This window comes from Brassica rapa, chromosome A09 (assembly GCF_000309985.2).
Source record: "Brassica rapa cultivar Chiifu-401-42 chromosome A09, CAAS_Brap_v3.01, whole genome shotgun sequence".
Classification (NCBI taxonomy): domain Eukaryota; kingdom Viridiplantae; phylum Streptophyta; class Magnoliopsida; order Brassicales; family Brassicaceae; genus Brassica; species Brassica rapa.
The window spans coordinates 41063535-41082949 of NC_024803.2; the positions used below are offsets into that span (position 1 = coordinate 41063535).

At 32.7% G+C, this 19415-nt stretch overlaps 2 protein-coding genes across 2 annotated transcripts; one reads left to right on the forward strand and one right to left on the reverse strand.

Annotated features, from left to right (window-relative positions):
- Nucleotides 1–910: 910 nt before the first annotated feature.
- Nucleotides 911–10824, reverse strand: LOC103842754 (phosphoinositide phosphatase SAC5-like). The gene is made up of 16 exons (XM_033279062.1): nt 10615–10824; nt 9477–9681; nt 9219–9384; nt 8774–8996; nt 8615–8691; nt 8263–8450; nt 6456–6553; nt 6241–6368; nt 6006–6134; nt 5221–5524; nt 5008–5129; nt 4809–4919; nt 4496–4705; nt 4238–4408; nt 3938–4056; nt 911–3906 (listed from the first exon to the last, which is right to left on the reverse strand). The coding sequence occupies exons 1-16, from the start codon at nt 10672–10674 to the stop codon at nt 3854–3856; spliced, it is 2364 nt and encodes a 787-aa protein (XP_033134953.1). The 5' UTR covers nt 10675–10824; the 3' UTR covers nt 911–3853.
- Nucleotides 10825–11107: 283 nt separating this feature from the next.
- LOC103834672 lies at nt 11108–18776 on the forward strand. Its single transcript, XM_033279063.1, has 9 exons — nt 11108–11790; nt 12168–12441; nt 12756–12870; nt 12944–13068; nt 13154–13235; nt 13333–13444; nt 13516–13673; nt 13748–13868; nt 13958–18776. Exons 1-9 carry the CDS (start codon nt 11602–11604, stop codon nt 14294–14296), a joined length of 1515 nt encoding a protein of 504 aa, XP_033134954.1. The 5' UTR covers nt 11108–11601; the 3' UTR covers nt 14297–18776.
- Nucleotides 18777–19415: the final 639 nt, after the last annotated feature.

The following is a 19415-nucleotide window of genomic DNA, read 5'->3' on the forward strand; positions in this document are numbered from 1 at the left end:
CTTAAATCTATGATTTAAATTTGGAAAAGACAAGCATGCTTAAATATATGTTCAATAAATATCTCAATGGCATTCTAATGTAAATAAGTAGTAAAACTAAGGGGTATTTCTATTTTGTACTTCTGTTTTAATAAAGTAGATGATCCGAAAAGACCTATACATTTTGTTAGTATTTTATTGCGCTTTCTGGTTTCTACTATGGTTAACTCTTATTCTCACATGCACTTAAAATTACAAAAAAATACATGAAATTTATATTAGATAATGCATATATGAAAATTAACTTCAGTTAGTATTTTTAATGTAAATTCTAAATAACTTTCTGGTTCTAATTTGTATCAACTGGAATTTTACTACCGTACAGAAATCTAACTATAAAAACATTGACAATAAAAAACTGCTTTACAATTTTTTTTTGCAAATTATAAACTACACCAAAAATTATTTTGCTCAAGTAAAATTGAATATTAGTTTGAATAAAAATGCATAACATATTTTCATCAAAATAACTCTTTCCTTTTGTAAAATATGTATTTAAAAATTCTAGAATATTATTTAATAAATCAGTTTCCTACGTGTTGCGATTACATTAATTCTCATGATGTTTAATTACAGAGGTACTTTTAATGAATCAAAATATTATTATTTAATAATATATACAAAAAAATTTTTAATCTTAGTTTCCTTTTTATATTTTTCGTAATAATATATATAATAAAAAAACTAAAAATTCATATAATAAAAACGAAAAATTATAAATAAAAAACATTTTTAATTTTTTTATGAAAATATATTTTATATATAGTGTGGTTTCATAAAAAGGAAAGTTCACAAAAACAGTTTTTATGCTAAAAATAACCATATCTATAAAACATAATATTAAACAGTATATATACATATATATATATTAAAAATAATAAAAATATCTTATTTTTATCATTGATGAACTACACATGTTTGATATATGCTACTATTAAAATGTTTATTCATTTTTGCATAATATATTTTTGTTAAATTTTAATCTTGATTGAATATTTTATATGTAATATTTATGAAAATAAATTTAGAAAAAATAATAAACTTTAATCAAACCTAATATATCACTAAAAATTCTTTAAGGCTTAATATAATTTTAAATTTTGTATATTTATACAACATAATATACCTATAATAAGAATACATAAACCAATATGAGTTTTTATGGTTAAGATTATTTAGAATATTTTTAATTTATATTTTGTACATCTAAAGTATAAAGTTACTTAAAATTTTATTGATATTCGTTCATAAGTTTTCAAAATTTTATCGGTAATGTTTGTTTATAAAAATTCATACTTATCACCATTTCAATTTGTTCTACTATTTGTACAATTCCACAAATATCAATTTTACAAAAGAATTTATGAAAGTATGTTTACACATTTAAGACGAAGAACTAAACTAATGCATGAAATAAACCTAATCAAATTTAGTTTAACTAGAATCAAGACTAATTGTGATTCGATTTAAAGAACTATGTATAATTCAATATAATCCACAAATTAGTAACTTCAATAATCTAAATTTCATGCCCAAAATCAAAAGTCTAATTCCCAAAAAAGAACAAAATTAATCAAAATATGAATCTATTTCAGCACAAAAAAATACTAGGGCCAAAATACTATAGTTAAACTTGAAGAAATAAATACAATTCGATATGTCTAAGTAATAACCAAATTTATTAAATATTATAAATCCAAATTACATGTCAAACTAAAATAATATAATATTACTTAAAATATATCATACATCTAAATTACAAAATAATTAACATTAAAATAAGAATGCCTATAATAGTAATATATTAATTTGTGAATATTTATATGTCTTTTTTTTTACAACGTGAATATTTATATGTCATGCACGGTACCTAGTTGTAATATAAATGAGACGTACAGCAAAAACTATTATCTTGGTTACTAGAACTGAAGATGATATCAATATACAAGTTCCGTTCATTTTTAAAAAAGTTTTTTTTTTTTTTTTTTTTTTAAGTTACCTCATGTTATATGATGTCCGACCGATGATGATAGATTCGCAATGCCTTCTTTAACATCTAGAGACGCCTTTCTAGAACCAGAACCTCCCCTACAATTTTATGGGTCCTATTCAAAATAAAAATCCTAACTTCACAGCATACTATTTGTTTATTTTAAAACCATAACAATATATAATTTATTCAATGTTTTTTATATTTTCATAAACAAATTCTTTATCCATTTTTTGTTAGTTTGGCAATTAATATTTGTAGGCTTTTACCAAAAATACACATCATACATATATAATAATATTATTTTAATATAACTCCTTGTCTCCTATAAAGTGGGAGCTCCATAAACTCAGTTTACAAAAAGAAGTGGGAACTTCATTTAAATGTTTCAGATGAATGTCTACAGACCCGGCTCCTATCGTCTCTAACCATGCCAGCTGGTATTATTGTTGGACTAATTTACGAAGACTTAAAAATGAAAACAAAAAGTCAATATTTAAACGAGTTGCTTTATTTTTGTAATAAAGATGACTTTGGCTGCAGAAAAAATAAAAAACAAAGACTGGCATCACATCATGTAAACCTTGATTCATTCCATAATCATTAGCATTGACAAAACTGAAAACCCCAATTGTTAGGAAAATAATCAAAGACAAAACAATTTTCAATTTTATAAATTCATCACGAGGTATATATGTTTTTCTTTGTTTGACAGCAATAAATGGGTAATGGCCGATTTAGACTTGCTACAGTACTGGTTTGATTCACCGAAGAAGCAATCATCCGGTTGAGAAAAGTATCAGTCTTTCTCATGCCAACCCGGTTGTGTTGAACCGACTTACCTCGATTGGATTTGGATAATATAAATCACATCATGTTTTTCCTGATCAATGACTTTGGCCTTGATTGGCCTAGCGGATGATAAAATATTAACACTATACTATAAAAACAATATGCTATAGAAAATATATATTCTTATTAAACTGTTTATATTTTAAATATGATATATATATATATATATATATTTAATTTATTGTAAATTTATTTTAAAATGTAAATTTTATTTTCTGGATATAAAAATAATTTTATGATATTACTAAATAAAATGCTTTAATTAATTATATTTTTTCTTAATTTTATGAATTATAAATGTAAATGCTCTAACAAAATCTTAATATGAGAGTATTGGTCAAAGAACATCCGTAAAGCATTAATATTTGGTAAATACTCTTATAACAAATGTTGATTGGATAATGTAGAGATAATACTTCTACTAATGCTCAACTAATCAAGACCTAAGCTAGGCTCTTCCAACTAATTTGAAGGCAAAGTTAGTAAGTCCGTTTAACACAATCGGATTGGCATGAAAAAGACCGATAACTATCCTAAACCGGATACTCATTCACCTAAATACAACTATTTGTTTGTGAGATACTCTACGTTGTAAACCCCTCCAATGGAGATGGATATGCTCTTACTTCCAACGTTTTCTTATCACACTTTTTTGAGCATTGGGCAGCAACAAATGACTACAAAACTAAACAAACCACACCCTTTCTATATAACAAAAATCAAAGATATAAATCAATTTCGGTAGGAAAAAAAAAAAGAGAAACAACAAACGAGGACCTTTTACAAAGCTGAGTCGGTATTTAAAAAGGATGCGGCTATTATTGTATGCTTCATGTAAACATGTCTGTCCAACCCTGCCGTACCTGCCAAGTAACCAACGTTTACTTCCTCAGCATAGCACAGTTTTATCTCCACACCCTTTACAATGCTCTTCCTTCTTCCACCCACTGAGCGAAATCATCTGAGACGCCCTTAAAGATGGAAATTGGACCTCAAGGAACCTAATAAAGATGAAAAACCCCCACCTGAGTCCTAATAAAGATGAAAAACCCCCACCTGAGTCAGTGTCTTTGTTTGCCAAAACTGACAACTTGTAATAACAAGTAACTTCAATACTTAAGACTGATATGGTAATGAAAGAAAATACCTCAATAATTAAGTCTGACGACGTGGAGCTGCAAGAAACATTTAAATTATTAATTCACCAAGCTTGTATATATATGTATCTCAACTTACTTAGAACAAGGTTAATGTCTTCAAATTATAAATGGGCTTCCAATGTGCCCCTTCTTATGACAGGGTAATATATCAGAATGCTTTTAGTAACGATGTATAAGGATGAACAATGATTTTTACCTGCAACGTTCAAACATTTCCTCTGCCGTAATGAATGTAACATTGTATGAGTGTGAAAGACCAGGTGCATCTTCGAGCCCGTGAGAATCAGACGTAGAGCCAACCTCTAGAAACATCTGCCTTGATCCTATTCTTCTCAAATTATCTTCATCGCGAATAACTGAGTGGACTCTGTAGATGTTATCAAAGAGGACGAAGAATCAGAAAGGAGTAACAATTAGTGTTTGCAACAAGTTAAAGAAAACTCTGATGAACCACCTTGAAGAAGATGGTTCTGCTTCACAGAATCCAACTTCTGAAGTGGTTTCCCAGCCACCGTTTGAAGTGGTTTCCCAGCCACCGTTTGAAGTGGTTTCCCAGCCACTATTTAACCCTGCACGTGAAGGCTGATGATTTTCTTGTACCAGCTCCTTCAGATCCAAACTCCCCAAGATGAGGTTATCGGAAAAGGATCTTGAATGATTTGGCCTGTAGTTTATATTGTGTAATGGAATATAATCTTAGCGTTTGAAAATATATCAACTTCTACATTCTGGTAGAGAGTTTCAGGTTAGTCAACAAAATTAGGAACCTCAGATTATTGATATTCAAGTTAGAACTATTTCTCATAGTGTTTTGCTGGTCAGAGCGCAACTCCCACAGTGCTGGCTTCCCCAACTGAGGCTTGAATTTCCCCAAGAACCTGTCAAAAGAAATAATCTCTAGACTAAACAAACACGTCCCCATTTTACTAAAAAAAATTCGATGGAAAGTTTCTAAACCAGGCTTACACATTTATGGCGTTCTGCTTTTCGCTGTCCTGAAAGGTGTTGTATAAGTGGCGACGCAAAGCTATGATCTTATCACGGTTCTTCTTTACTATGTTCCAGTCACCTCTAAGAGCACTGAACATCTGTTCAACCATTATTTTTTTTAAAGTTGTTACTCATAGTTCAACGATCCATCTCAAGCCTAGAAGAAAAAAGTGTTGGAAAACAAATCACCTTGATGTGTGCGTCCGAGCCAGCATACTGCATTGCAATTGCATCACCCATATTTTCATAAACTTCCATCAATTTCTTTCCCAAAGGAGTGTTCTTATCGACGATAGGAGGTCCTCTGATACCCAATTTCTGCAGCTGATGAGCAAGAGCTACCAATCCATGGGCCAACTGAGCAACATTAGTACGATCCAAGCAGTCTATGCAGTTTGACCTAAAGACCCCAGTTTGACGCATGAATATATTTGCCTTCAAAGCTTCTTGTTTTGAGCTAGTTGCCTCTTCATCTCGATTCAGAATAGGGCTACTGGAGAATGGTAGCATTAGTATTAGGACTTACCAACAAACGTGCAATACAAGTAGAATTAGGTATTAGGTATTAGGTAGACGTAGTGAATACACAGCTCTTTTTCAAAATTTTAGTTCTCCAGTTTGTCTTTTCAAAAAGTTTTTATTTTTTCGATTATTAAAATATTTTTTAAAAAACATTTCCTAAAAAAATTTCTTTAAAAAAACCCTCTTCAGATATATTTTAAATTCAAAAATTTATAAATTTTATCCTAAATAATATTACATCATAAATATAACTAAACATTTTGACCAAAAAAATATAAGTAAAACATAAAATAAAAAATCAACTATTTAAATGGATTTATGCGGTTCTAGTGGTTACATTTAAATTTTGACAAATAACCCTAATACATCTTAAAACTAACTGGATTTACGCAGTTTCAAAATTTAAATGGGTTTATCCATCCATTTTAACTTCCCTAACATACCAAACTTACTTGAAAAATATGTCGTTAATTACGCCATCAGCTCCTATGCCTGAAGGAGCCTCACCGAAAAATAAGTTAATTGATTCCAATGCTTCCTTCCCATCGGCACACAAGAGCTCGAATGCACGATCGGCTCCACTGCAAAAAAAAAAATCAAGGAAAAAGGTGTAAAATTTTTAGGAGGTAAGACTGATAAAAACAACCCACCAACTTATGCTTATAATAAGTTCAAAAAATGCAGCACCTTTTGTAGTGTTTGTTTAGATCAAAATGGTTCGCTATTAAATGGTTCTCCCTCCTGGTGCCTCCGTTGATAAACAAGATTGCCTTTTCAAACTCTTCCCGTAAGATGTTTTCCCGATGCTTTCCTGCCTGGTATCACAAATAGCATAGATACACACTTAATCTTCCATAAACCAAATGCAATGTATAAAATTTGACTTGTCTAGGAAAGCCCACTTTTAGAAGATTCAAGATGATTATAAGCTTTCCATATCTCTGTTTCAGATTCTCAAAGTGGAGTTGAGTGGCCACGTAACTCCGGTCCTTGTTGTTCACTGTGACAAGTAAAAAAAGAGAAACAGAAGCGTTAAGAGAGTCAGAACTGAGGATCACTTTTTTTTTTTGAATGACTAGGAGGTTCGTACATATCCTAACACAGGTCCATGCCATTGAAGAGGAGACTCGTCCTAACGGAACTTGAACATATGAGCTCTTAGAAATCTACTAGAGTTTTTCTTTTTTTTTTGGTCGAAATGTTAAAAAAAATCTACTAGAATTCTAACCATTAGGGAGGAAACAAGTCATCGGCACCATCTAAGTAGTAAACCCACTTCATAAAAAAAAACTAACTCTTCTCTCTCCCTTCGACAAAACCAAACCCTAATTGCAGCGTTTACCCCCGGCGGCCGGTGTCCTCTCCCGGCGTCGGAGGCTCCTCTCAATCCTTTCCGTCTCGTTTTCTCTTTGCTCTTTCGGTGGTGGCCCCTATTCCCGACGATATGCTTGCTGACTCTGGTTTCAATGGAGGTTCTTGGCTTTCCTCTGTCCGCGGCGGAGATAAAGACGAGAAGACTGAAGGTGGATCTGGAGCAGTGGCGAGTCGTGTGAAGGGGGAAACCTATGGAAGGGTCGGCTTTTAGGGTTTTGAGGATGGAGCGTGACGAGCCGTTTTCCCCTTTTGGTCTCGTTGGCTCTATTCTTCGGGATGGAGGCGCGTGGTGTCGTTTCTCGACTCTCAGCTTGCAGATCTGAAAGCTGTGGCAGGAAGGATGGCCTGATTCTCAGATCCGTGAGGAGAGGGGCGCGTGCAGAGGCGTCAGGAGCTTACTCAGCGTGTGTGCAGCTCAACGCCTTTTCTCGCCATGTGAACTTTGGGAGTAACAGTCCGGAGGCGTACCGGAACTCGTAAGGCGGTCGTGTGGTCGCCGGACCGACTCTTGTGCTGCGTGTAGCTGATCTTCCGATAACCGTTAAGGATCGTCTATGGTCCTCTTGGAGATTAGAAGAGAGGCGCTTCACATTAGAGAAACGAGGCTTCGACATCGACGTGACGGCTCCCTGTAGAGTAAGCTGCTCCTCTGGTTCTCGGAGGCGGAGTGTGGTGAGACTCAGAGCTCCTCCACCTGGTCAGTGGGAGAGTAATAAGGCTTAGAATACACACTTAGGAGCAATGCATTCGCAGTACCGTTTTGAATGTCAGATCCGGTAGCCTTGCTCCTTCTACTTTGCAGGGACCCAGCTTGACCGTAGATGGTGCCAAAGTCTCAACCTGACCTTCAATGATGCAAAGCTTTGCTCCTTCTCTACCGGTAGAGCCTAAGTGGAATACGCACCCGAAGGGTGTTGGAAGCAGCCGGTCTTGATAATCACTCAAATCTTTTTGGTGCTGGTTGCTTCGGTTTAGTAATTGAAATTCCCATTTTAGGAATATCGTCGGTTAAGGACTAGCTTTGTTATCTGGTTTTTAGTGGTAGAATTAGGTGGTTTAAGAGACGGTTCATTCCGAGTCGTGGAATGAATTCGGCTCGTCGTGGTGAAAAATGCATCGACGTTTTGATTCGGGTAGCGTAGGATCCTTCTAAGTGTTCCTGGGTGGTACTAGATCCGTCGATGTATGTGGGGTTTAAAATCTTTCGAGGTTGAAAATCTTGTAATCACTTATTTGGATAATGAAAGTTGTTGTTGAGCCAAAAAAAAAAAAAAAAAAAAAAAAAGAATTCTAACCATTAGGCCAACTTCTCGTTGGTATGCATTTGGTGCTTACATATTATGTTGGGTTGTGGGTTGAACACAGATGGTTTCTGTGACCAAAATAGGGGTATGGAGCCTCGCATCTGCACGACTGATGTAATTGGAATTTTCTGTCCCTCTGGAACCTCTTTGGTAACAATCTGCTCTGTCTCAACCTCATTGGCTACGCTGCCTTCCTCATTTACACCACGCCTTAAATATCTGCACATTAACAGATAGAGGAGGCAGTGATTGTTCTAGTTCAGATATAAAGGCATATCAAAGACTAGCCCCTGTCTTTGAGAGGGAGAGCTACTAGTCCATGAGACGAAAGCAGAGATAAAAAAAAGAAAAAAGAATGAGAACATATTGAGATGCAGAAGTACCTTGTACCAGCATAATGGCGTGAACGACGAGCAATGACAGTCAGTATAAATTGTTCATCAGATACTAAACATTTAGTCTGTATAAAGCAAAGGAAAAGTAGAGATTAGGTCTTGTTGGACTAGCAAAGTTATGGGAGATCTTTAGAATAAACCATTTACCTGTTGAAAGAATCCATATACAAGTGAAACTGTCCATACGGTATTCTGAAGGATCCTTCTGATCCCGTGTGTTAAGTATTCATTCCACACGAACATGGTTTCGTCGTGAATTTTTCCTCTCTTAGTGTTGCATATGTTCTTTTGGAGGCTATACATGAGGTGATATGTGTAGCTGAAGTAGAAGTCTTTGCTAAGATCCACCATGTTTAGGAGCTTCTTGTACCTGTAATACAAAGGGGAATACTAAGGATAAAGTCTCGTATCGGAAACTGGAAAGGATTTTAAATAAGATGGAGCCAATTCACTTTATCATGAACTGGTTTTATATTGGAAGCTTATCTAACTCAATAAAGAACATGTCAGATATGTGTTTTGCTAAGTTAGTTTACACGAGAATATTTGCATATGAATAACATAACCGTTACAAGAATTATCGTTTAAATACTTTCGCTCGGCTGAAGAATCAGCATCTATCGTTTTCCTGGAAGGATATGGAATCATGATCATTTGACTCTCTACTACACCATAAACAGTATGTCCGCAGATCTCGCCCACTTTCTTTCTTCTTTTAATCACAAGCATGTAATAGGGCCCCAAGAATTTCACAAACCCTGCACCAAGAGAATCTCCATAAAATTCAAAAGCGACACACAAATACTGAGAAAAAAGAGATACAATGCTTTGAGACAAAGTCTCTCAGTACCAATGAGTCCATAGCAAGTTGTCTCTGCTCTAAGGCCACCATACTTCTGGTTCCCTCGACTAATCCATTTCTTAAGTTGGGTGATTTCGTCATGCGTATACCTTGTAGGATCTTCGAATAAATTCAACTCGTTTGGCTCGGTTCGATCTATCTTAAGAATCCTCCAAAAGGTTTTCTTCTCGTCTCTCCCAATCAAGTAATAGTTCTGCACAAAAAACCAATGTTTCACATCTTTTATGTTATTACAGAAATAACTTACAAACAAAGACTCCACGTTTTTTTTTTGTGAGAGGGCCGTTAAGCAGAAGACTCTAGGGTGATTGAAATGAGCTATAATTTATGTTTTAAGCCGTAGAATTTAAACTTTATATTTTTTATTGTAAATTATTTTGCTATAACTCTGTAAAGCACTATTTATTCGAGAAATAAAGCTTTATACATTTATTTTTAATTTCTAGAATTTTTTTGCTGTAAATTTTTTAAAGCAAAAAAAGTTTGATTGATTGATGTATATGATTTTAGACTAAATTTTATCTTATATAACATCTATAACTACAAACAATCACCCCCTATGTCAAGCTAACCCTCATGCCTTACACTACAAAGTACAAACCATATGAAACCAACAATCTCATCAAACATAAACCGAACCATTTTTTAGGATTTGTTTTGCAAACCGGAAAATAATTATAAATATATATATTGGACCATATACTCCCTCCCTTCCAAAAACATAGATTTTTTTTTCATTTGTACACATCTTAATAAAATACATTAAATTTATATTGTAGATATTTATATTCTATAATTATCAATTTTTAATAAAATTAAGTTAATAGTAATTCAAATCAATTCAATTATTTTTAAAACTTTACAATTTACCATCAAATAATATAAAAAATATAACAACACAAAATGTTTCAAAAAAAAAACACAAATAGCATTTTTTTTTTTGACAAAACACAAAAAGCATGTTTGTGAAACAATTCAAACATTGTATCCTTATGAAACGTAGGCAGTATTGCATTAAATCGCAGTTATCGGTAAATCAGTTGAGGGTAAAATGATCACAGCAATTTCGAACAAGAAGAGTAACATTCACGTAACTAAGATTAGAAAGTAGAAGAGATTTTTGTACCGTGCGAGTGCGGTAGAGCGTGAATTTGTGAAGAACGGGCAACTCAACCAATTTGAGCATCGGCTCCGATCCCGTCAGACCAAAAGAGAAACCCGAGCAGACCAGACGAGATAACAAGAAGTCAAGAACGAGAAGTCAAATAGATTTTCTCACAAGAATCTACAGAATTTTCGAAGCAAATAACAAGACGAAGACTATAGGATGAAGAAGATAGAAGAGTGGAGCCGTCGAGGATGTGACCAGGTCGGAGCCTCGGAGGAAATTTTTTTAAAGGTAAAAAAAAACTTTAGTGTTTGCTTTTTTTTTTTTTTGTAAATCTTTTCCGCGCTAAATCGACTATATTTATAGAGTATAATACGCGGCCATTTCCGAAGTACCTTATTATAAAAGGTTACTACCTTTTTGCATATCCAATTATTATATGTAATATACATTAGATCGAAACTTTTACTTCTCATATTTTTCTTTATCAAATAATCTACTCTATACTAAAAGTAACAAATACTGAGTTTTTAGCCTGTCCACGTCGACATATTTATTCCACCAATCAGAACATTTGCTTAGTCCACGTAGGATACCGATTTTTTATATTGTTGGGTTTCTGGGTCGCGACTAAACACCCCCGGTTTCAATTTCTTCGGTTCCTGGGTCTTGCCAAAACAAAATCTACTCTATCAAATGGTTTGGATCTCAGAAGAAATTAGCTGGGCTTGGTTTGGTTTATTGGGCTTGGTCTCAGTATATTAAAAAAAAACCCACACGAGGCGGACACATCGATGCTCCGCGCTTCCATCTCTTCGTCTTCACCCTTTCTTCTTCACCGTAACAGAATTTTCGATCCACAACCTAGCAATCAATACCCCACGACATCTCCATCCATCAATTTATCCTTTATGAGTTCGTTTCGGTTTGCTTTTTTCCTGCTCTTTTATATACTTTTCATCTTTTTTGAGTTGAAACCAAATCTCGATCTTCTCTCCTCACTCCATGGCGATCAAACCGAATGGAAAATCCCCTGTTACCTCCGATCACGATGACAAAATCATGCTTTTCCGCGATGTCACACCGGGTCCCCACGAAACCCAGCTGCGTTTCCGCTTGATTCATTTTTGGGAGGCTTGGAATCCTCTCAAGAAGACGCTAATTGGGATTGAGATGCTGTTAATTGACGAGCAGGTATGATTTTCACCCAATATAGTTTTAGCTTCTTTGTTATTTAAAAAGTTCGATCGTTCGTTCGCGTTAGAGTTTGTTATCATATTCGATCGTTCTTAAATTTGTTATTAGATCCTGATTTATATAGTTTTTAGATTCGTTGTTATTTAGGTCGTTGTTAGAGTTGTTATTCAGATCGTGATTACTATCGATAAGTTTCGTCGTTCTTTTTTATTTAAAACGTTCTTAGTTTTTTTTTTTTAACCTCCTGATTTTATATCGAAAAGTTTCTTCGTTTAACAATATTCGATTAGATGTTATTTGTTATTAGAACCTAAACTGTCCTTCGTTTTTACAAAAATTAAAAAACTATTTATTGGTACTGTGTTTTCTCGCAGGGATCTGTTATCCAAGGATTCCTTTCGCCGAGCCGTATTGAGAGACATTTGTCTAAAATGAAGCCTGGATCGCTTTACAAGCTCAACAATTTTTATGGATCAAGCAACAAAACCATGTATCGGGTTTCTGATCATGCTGTGACGGTGTCGTTCTCATGGAACTCGGAGCTCTCTGTTCTTGAAGACAGTCCCACTCCTTTTGATGAAGACAGATTCCGTTTTCATTCCTTTGAGGAATTTCAAGCTGGCTGTGATCGCAAAGGAGACCTCTACGGTAATCTCTGTTATCACACATACCAGCTATGAGTTGCAATGCTTGATGATTAATCTAGAATTTTGCTTACAGTGCTATACGTGTTTGGTTTGTGATCACAGAACATTACAAATAAGATTTACTAATTTCGTTTTTACCCTGAGGAGGACTATTTTTACTACATTCAGTGTTTGGTTTTTTTTTTTTTGGACGGATAGTTTAGTTAGGATCTGTTAGCTGGTTGAGTTCTATGTCTGGTTATTCCCTATGAAATTGTTGAAATGCTTTTCCATATTTAGTCTTCTTACTTACACGCTTAATGATTAATGGTATAGATGTTCTTGGGCACATGAAGCTGGTTAATGGTCAGTGTATCACTGGGACCCCGGTTCTTGATGAAGTGGAAATAGCTAGGGCGAGGCATGTGTTGGTTCATGTGCAGTCATACGAGTAAGTGTTTTGTTATTTCTTAAACACTTTGTCTGTCAACTTATATTAACCTTTTAGTGACAATATTTTGCAGTGGACCTGTGGTGAAGCTCTACCTTTGGGACCAGGCTGCAAGAGACTTCTGCAAAAAATTCAAATCATACGAACGCACCCCCACCGTGTTATTGGTGACGACCGTTAACACCAAGAGTCTCGGAGGTTCAGTTTCTAACTTTAGAAAACTTTCTTACAATTAGTTATCTACTCTTGCTGGTCTTTAAATGGGTGTTGCTTAATACAACAGGTACTCTTGCACTGACTACAATGTCCTCCTCACGTGTCTTTATGGAGTGCGACGTCCAGCCTACGGTCGACTACTTTAGCTGGTAAATCTATATATATATTCATTTTTATTTTTAATCTTTAGCTGCCTCATCCCATACCAATGAATGAATGGATCAAAATGTTACTACTCTGTCTCAGGTTGGGCTCTAACCCACAGAGTGCTGAGTTGGTCAATGCAGAAGTGGTTACTAAAAGGGAGACACTGACCATAGGAGAAATATTCTCCTACATCAGGGATGGATCTAATAAGGTACGAATTGGTCTAATTATTTCTTAGTCATTTATTAAAAAATTTGAGTCTTATAGAGCTTTGCTGTGTAGGAGGCTTTTTTTGAGTGCACGGCTACGATTGATGATGTGGTCCATGGTTCAACCTGGTATTACATATCATGCAGTGGTTGCCATACTAAGGCTACGAAAGGGCCAACTTCTTTGATGTGTTCAAAATGTGGGAAAGTCAACATATCAGGAGTACCACAGTATTTATTCTAACTCACTTTTCAATTCTCAATAACAATTTGAATGGTATTAGCTTATTAATTTTTCATGGCAGGTACCGTGCACAGATATCTGTCTATGACAACAGTGAGCAAGCTGTTTTTGTTCTGCTTGGTGATGCTGGTTTTGAGTTAACCGGGAAGCATGCAGCCGAGTTAGTCAGCAGCTATTTTGAGGTAAGTTTCATCACTCGGAACTCTTAGTGTTTGTACTCTGAATATTGGTCTTCACGTAAGAATTGAATATTGATAATCTTGAATGTCAGTCTAATGGAGACCAAGGAGTTACTCAAGAGGCGCCTTTCCCGGAAGCTTTAATTAGCACTATCGGTCAGAAACATAACTTCTGTGTTAAAGTTACACAGCACAACTTAGATGGCAAGTCTCGATCTTTGACTGTGACCAAGATTCTCCCTATGGAATCTCCGCCAGTCACAGAAGCTTCGGGAGGAAACTACAACCCAACAACCTTGGAGGACGGATTTGAGACTGGAACGAAGGTGTGTGGAGCTTCCAAAATCAGTGTGGATTCGGCAGAGGGAAGTAAGAACAATGGTGACATTGACCAGATGGGCAAAGCAAAACGCCTCAAGCGTGGGGTGTAGATTTTACGTGGGTCGTAACATGTCTTGCATGGGAGTACGTTTAAAGTTTGTTTTTTTTTTTTTTTTTGCTCACTCTGTTATTGACTTATGATTTCTTTCAATTTCTCTAAAGTTTTTTAATTACTCTGAATGTTTAAGTTTTGATAATCATTATTCTACTTCTTAAGGCTTATAACTCTGTTTCTTTATGTGTTTTGAAATATAGGTTTGTGACAAACCGGTCAATCAATACCGAATTTGAAAATCTTTTATTTTACGAACTATGGATATTTTTTTAAAAAAAAATGTCTGTGATGAAAGCAACATTTTAGGAAAAACGTGTTTTCCAATCTACATAATTACTCTACTTTCCATAAAATTGTTGAAGGCATAAATTTAGTATTGTTTATGGAAAAAGAATCAATCAAGTTATCAAGCATTACCTAAACCATATCAAACACGATTTTACTAACCAAGAATATATCTTCTCATTTTTTAATCAACCAAAGATTTACGTCAATCATATCCCACACGAATTATTTCTCCCGTAGCTCTCCCTTACGCTGCTGCCCGGTAAACCAAGCTTTCTTCTACCGTTTTGAAGCATCCCCTTAAGCTGCTGCAACCAAGCTTCCTATTTCCCATCTTTAATCAACGCTTGACTCAACCTACTGTGGAAGGTAAGAATTTTTAAATCAACTAAGAATATACAAAATCTTAATCCATCAATCTAACTGGTAATCAGTTTCATTATAAGGTTACAAATATATAAGGAATGGAGCAGCCACCTCTTCCACCCACTTCGCAGACTGCAGGTAAACAAATCTATAGTCATCTTAAGAATCGCCTTACAGGCATGTATGTCGCTAGATATATTAATTGTATTACTTAGGCCATAAACCAAGATATAAGGTTAATCAAATGTTAAACGTAACTTTAAAATCAAAATTTATATAATATATATATTTCGGTACATAGAATAATACACCAATAAATTTTGTTATCGAAACGTACTCTTATTCATTTACAGTTCAGTTTTTTTTTTCCTATTTAAACTTTTGATTTTTCACAAGATATATACTTTAATATTTATAGGATAGCGATGCAAAGGTTCGTGCATGAACTTAATAATAAACGAAGCTTTAGAGATACAAAGTCGAATATGGGAAAGGTTTTTTTTTTGGTAGGAAAGCTTTGAAGATAGGAAAGATAACTATATTATTTTTTGTTTCCAGTCTCTACTTTCCTTATTAATATGAATAAAAAAGGACGTGTATGATACGACCATTAAAATATCAAATTAGGTAAATATTATAAACTTAACAATGTTTATTTTAATTGTGATATTGATTAAAAGTCTATATTAGATTAAACTAATACTCGGATTATGCAACTGGAAGAGATTTTTTTTGATAACTTTATGTTCCAGAAATTTTATAAGAGGATTGAAAGATTCAAAGAGAGAAAATATAACTATACTATTTTTGATTCCAGTCTCTGCTTTTTACAAAAATCACTTTCCTCCCATATTACGCAGTTACAAAAGCATTATATAATTATTTGGTAAAGATATTATACTAATAACTTTTCTTAGTTCACAAATAGAATTCACTCGCCCTCATGTGGCCACGATTTCCTCAGTCAAAAAAAACAAACAAGTCAAAAATATTAACATCCATCCATAAATGCTATTATAGATTTTATACACCTCTAATTTATGTAATATTACAAAACTCCAAATTCTTTTAATACAATCAAAGGTTGACCATTAGATATATTAAAATAATATTCATTTTTTAATTTTTTTTTAAAAAACAATTCAACTTCTGAGTATATGAAAATTTTAGATTCATAATAATCTATATTTTTGGCTACGATCAATAATGAGTTCTATTCTTATTTGTATGTTTATAAATTGTATTATCCTTTGCTTTTCATTATATGGTTATTCAAAGATTTATATGGATTTATTTATATATAATCTATTAAAAAAGAAGTCATGATACCTTTATGTCTGATTTTTTAATTAGAAAAATACTTAAAATATTTATGGAATTTTACATAACTTAGTTATAACATATTTATTTTTGTTTAACATATTAATAAATATCCTACGAACAATGTTTAACCACATCTTTCAAATATGTTTTAAAATGTTCTAAAGTTGTATTTTCGAAATTTTTTTTTCAACAGTTCAAGTTAATTGAAACATCTTTCTTTAATAATTATAATTCATAATCAATAACTTCCTAAGACCAGAAAATGTTTTATAATATGTAACTTATTTTCTATTCAACCTATATTAATGTTATATTAGAAAACTTACAAACTTTCCAACTATTTAATCCCTTGCATCATGTCTCTATTGAACAACTCATCCATATATCTAGACAACTCCACTAACATCTAAACATGAGTCAAATTTCTTGGATTGTGCGCCACAAAACGTCACAAAGCCTGACATCACCAAAAAGAAGCATCACCATGAATATAAAGAGACGAAATACACAACAAACGAAGATCGTGATCTCTATTGACATGAAGACAACAAGTAGTGGTTATCTAACACACGAAACAGCAAGCAATATGGAGTATATGCTTGGTTACCACGAGATCGATTTTGACACGATTACTGAGATAATCGAGGAGGCTTCCGCCGTTGCCGCACACAATATCCCAACACTCAATGATCCCACCCATATTGATTTTGATATAATTGTTAAAATAAATGATCTTAATCCAGATGCTCTCCGCAGAATTGACCTGGACGTTTATATCACCGAGCTACGGGATAATCGAAGGGATACAATTCCTAGCGAAATAAATGAGATATGTCCAATCTGTTGGGAAGAGTTTGGCACCGAACTGGATATCAACTCCTTGAGTTGTAATCATACCTATCATCATCACTGCATATCGAACTGGGTTGAAAAAACCTTAACTTGCCCATATTGTAGAGCACTACTTGCTTAATACACAGTAGATCCATTATCTTATCTAATAATTGTTTCCCCTGTTTTAAAATTTTAATTGAAAAAGAAATAATAATAATTATAATTGAATTGCATCCGTAAAGAATTATTATTATTATTATGTATAAATAAAGACGTATCGGGTTTTAATTAGGAAAGTCGGTTTTAAAGTGATACTATAATTTATATTTGTAGAAAATTAAAACAGACCATATATATTATTTTAGTTTCGAAACTTTTTTTAAAAACTTGCTATTATTATCTCTATTATACCTGTAAAAAAAACATCCCAAATCAAAATATTATAAATACTACAAATACAACAGTTATTATAAACCAAAGATAATATTTAAAATATACTAACATCATGAAAACAGTATTACGTTATTATAAAGATGAAATCAACCTTAACAAATAAGTCAAAAAAATTAACATCCATCTATAAATGCTCATTAAAACCAACATTAAAAGAATTATATGCTCACTAAATCAAATAACCTCAATTATCTTCCCAAGTATTATTAAATTATAAAGATATATTAGCCAAAATAATATAGCTAAACTTAGTGTATTATGGTAGTTAATTTTTTCCATTTCCTAACAGATTATTTTGGCAAACCCAAAATTACAATCGTTATTAAATCCAAAGAGATTTCTTTGATAATTTTATGTTCTCAAATTATTATAAGAGGATGGAAAGATCCAAAGAGAGAAAATACAACTATACAATTTTTTGATTCCAGAACAATAACTTAGATACATTGTCTTAAAAACTTCCGCTAACATATAAATTTCAGCGAAACTGAAACACTTTTAATAAAAAACTCATAAAATTAACATTCAGTAATAAATGCTCATTCACACCAACGTTAAAAGAAAAAAATTCATATATCTAAACTCACTTTATTTACCACATTTCGACAAAAACTTCACCCCACACAAATACCTCAACAAAGAGTGACATACCACTTATATCTCAGCGAATCTCACATCAAAAAATATCTACAGGTGGAACCCCGAAGCAAACCCTCCAAGTTTATTTGAATAAAAATTATTATATTTGAAATCACAAGTTATAACACACTTAATGTTTTTAAACATAAAATTAAATATTTGGTTTAAAATTTTAAAATAACAGACACATTAATTTATTTTTGAACTCGAGACGAAATCCGTACAATAATGTTTCTATATTTTCTGTATTTATAAAAGGAATAATAAAAGATGAAACATCACATAAAAATAAGACATCATATTTGGATATATTTAAAAAAATACTTACAAATATATTATATTCTTGATAATTTTAAAATACAAATAAAACTAAATCAATATTTTGTAACATGAAAATAATAATTGGATAAAAAATATATTATGTTAATAAGTACATTAAAGATTTTGAAGAATTCTAATTTATGTAATATTACAAAACTCCAAATTTGCTTATTAGAATTAATATTCTACTATTAGATAGATTAAATTAATGTTCTAGAACGTTATTCGACTGTCAGTTCTCAACTATTACACGTTAAAAAAATTGAATTTATAATTAGAACAAATTATAACCCACCTATATATTATTTTAGTTCGGAATATTTTTAAAATACTTGCTATTATGATTTCTATTAAAGCTGGAAATATTAACTTCCCAAATCAAATTTTTTTAAATACTACAAATACAACAGTTATTGTAAACCAAAAAAAAAAAAAAATATATTAACATTACCATCACTTTTAAGCCCATTTCCAAAATCTATTTATTTTGGGAACCATATTACCATTTCCTAGCTATTTATTCTACCCATTACTATTGTTATTAGTTTATTTAGATCATATTTACATTGAGAGTAGAACATAAGAATATAGAAGTACATAAATTAATACGTATAAATAAAAACGTGTATCAAATAAAGCTATCAAATTAGATTACTACTATACACGAAACAGTGTATTATGTTTTCATTATGAAATTGGATTAATACTCTATTTAAATGGATACTAATAATTTAAAATTGGAAAAACATAATGACCCACAATTATTTTATTTTAATTAGAACATTTCAAAATTCTGTCTAGATATTTAATTACCTTCTACTTTAAATTTAATCATAACTATAATATATTACTTAATATAACCAAGAAAATAACATTATCAAAACTACAGGAGG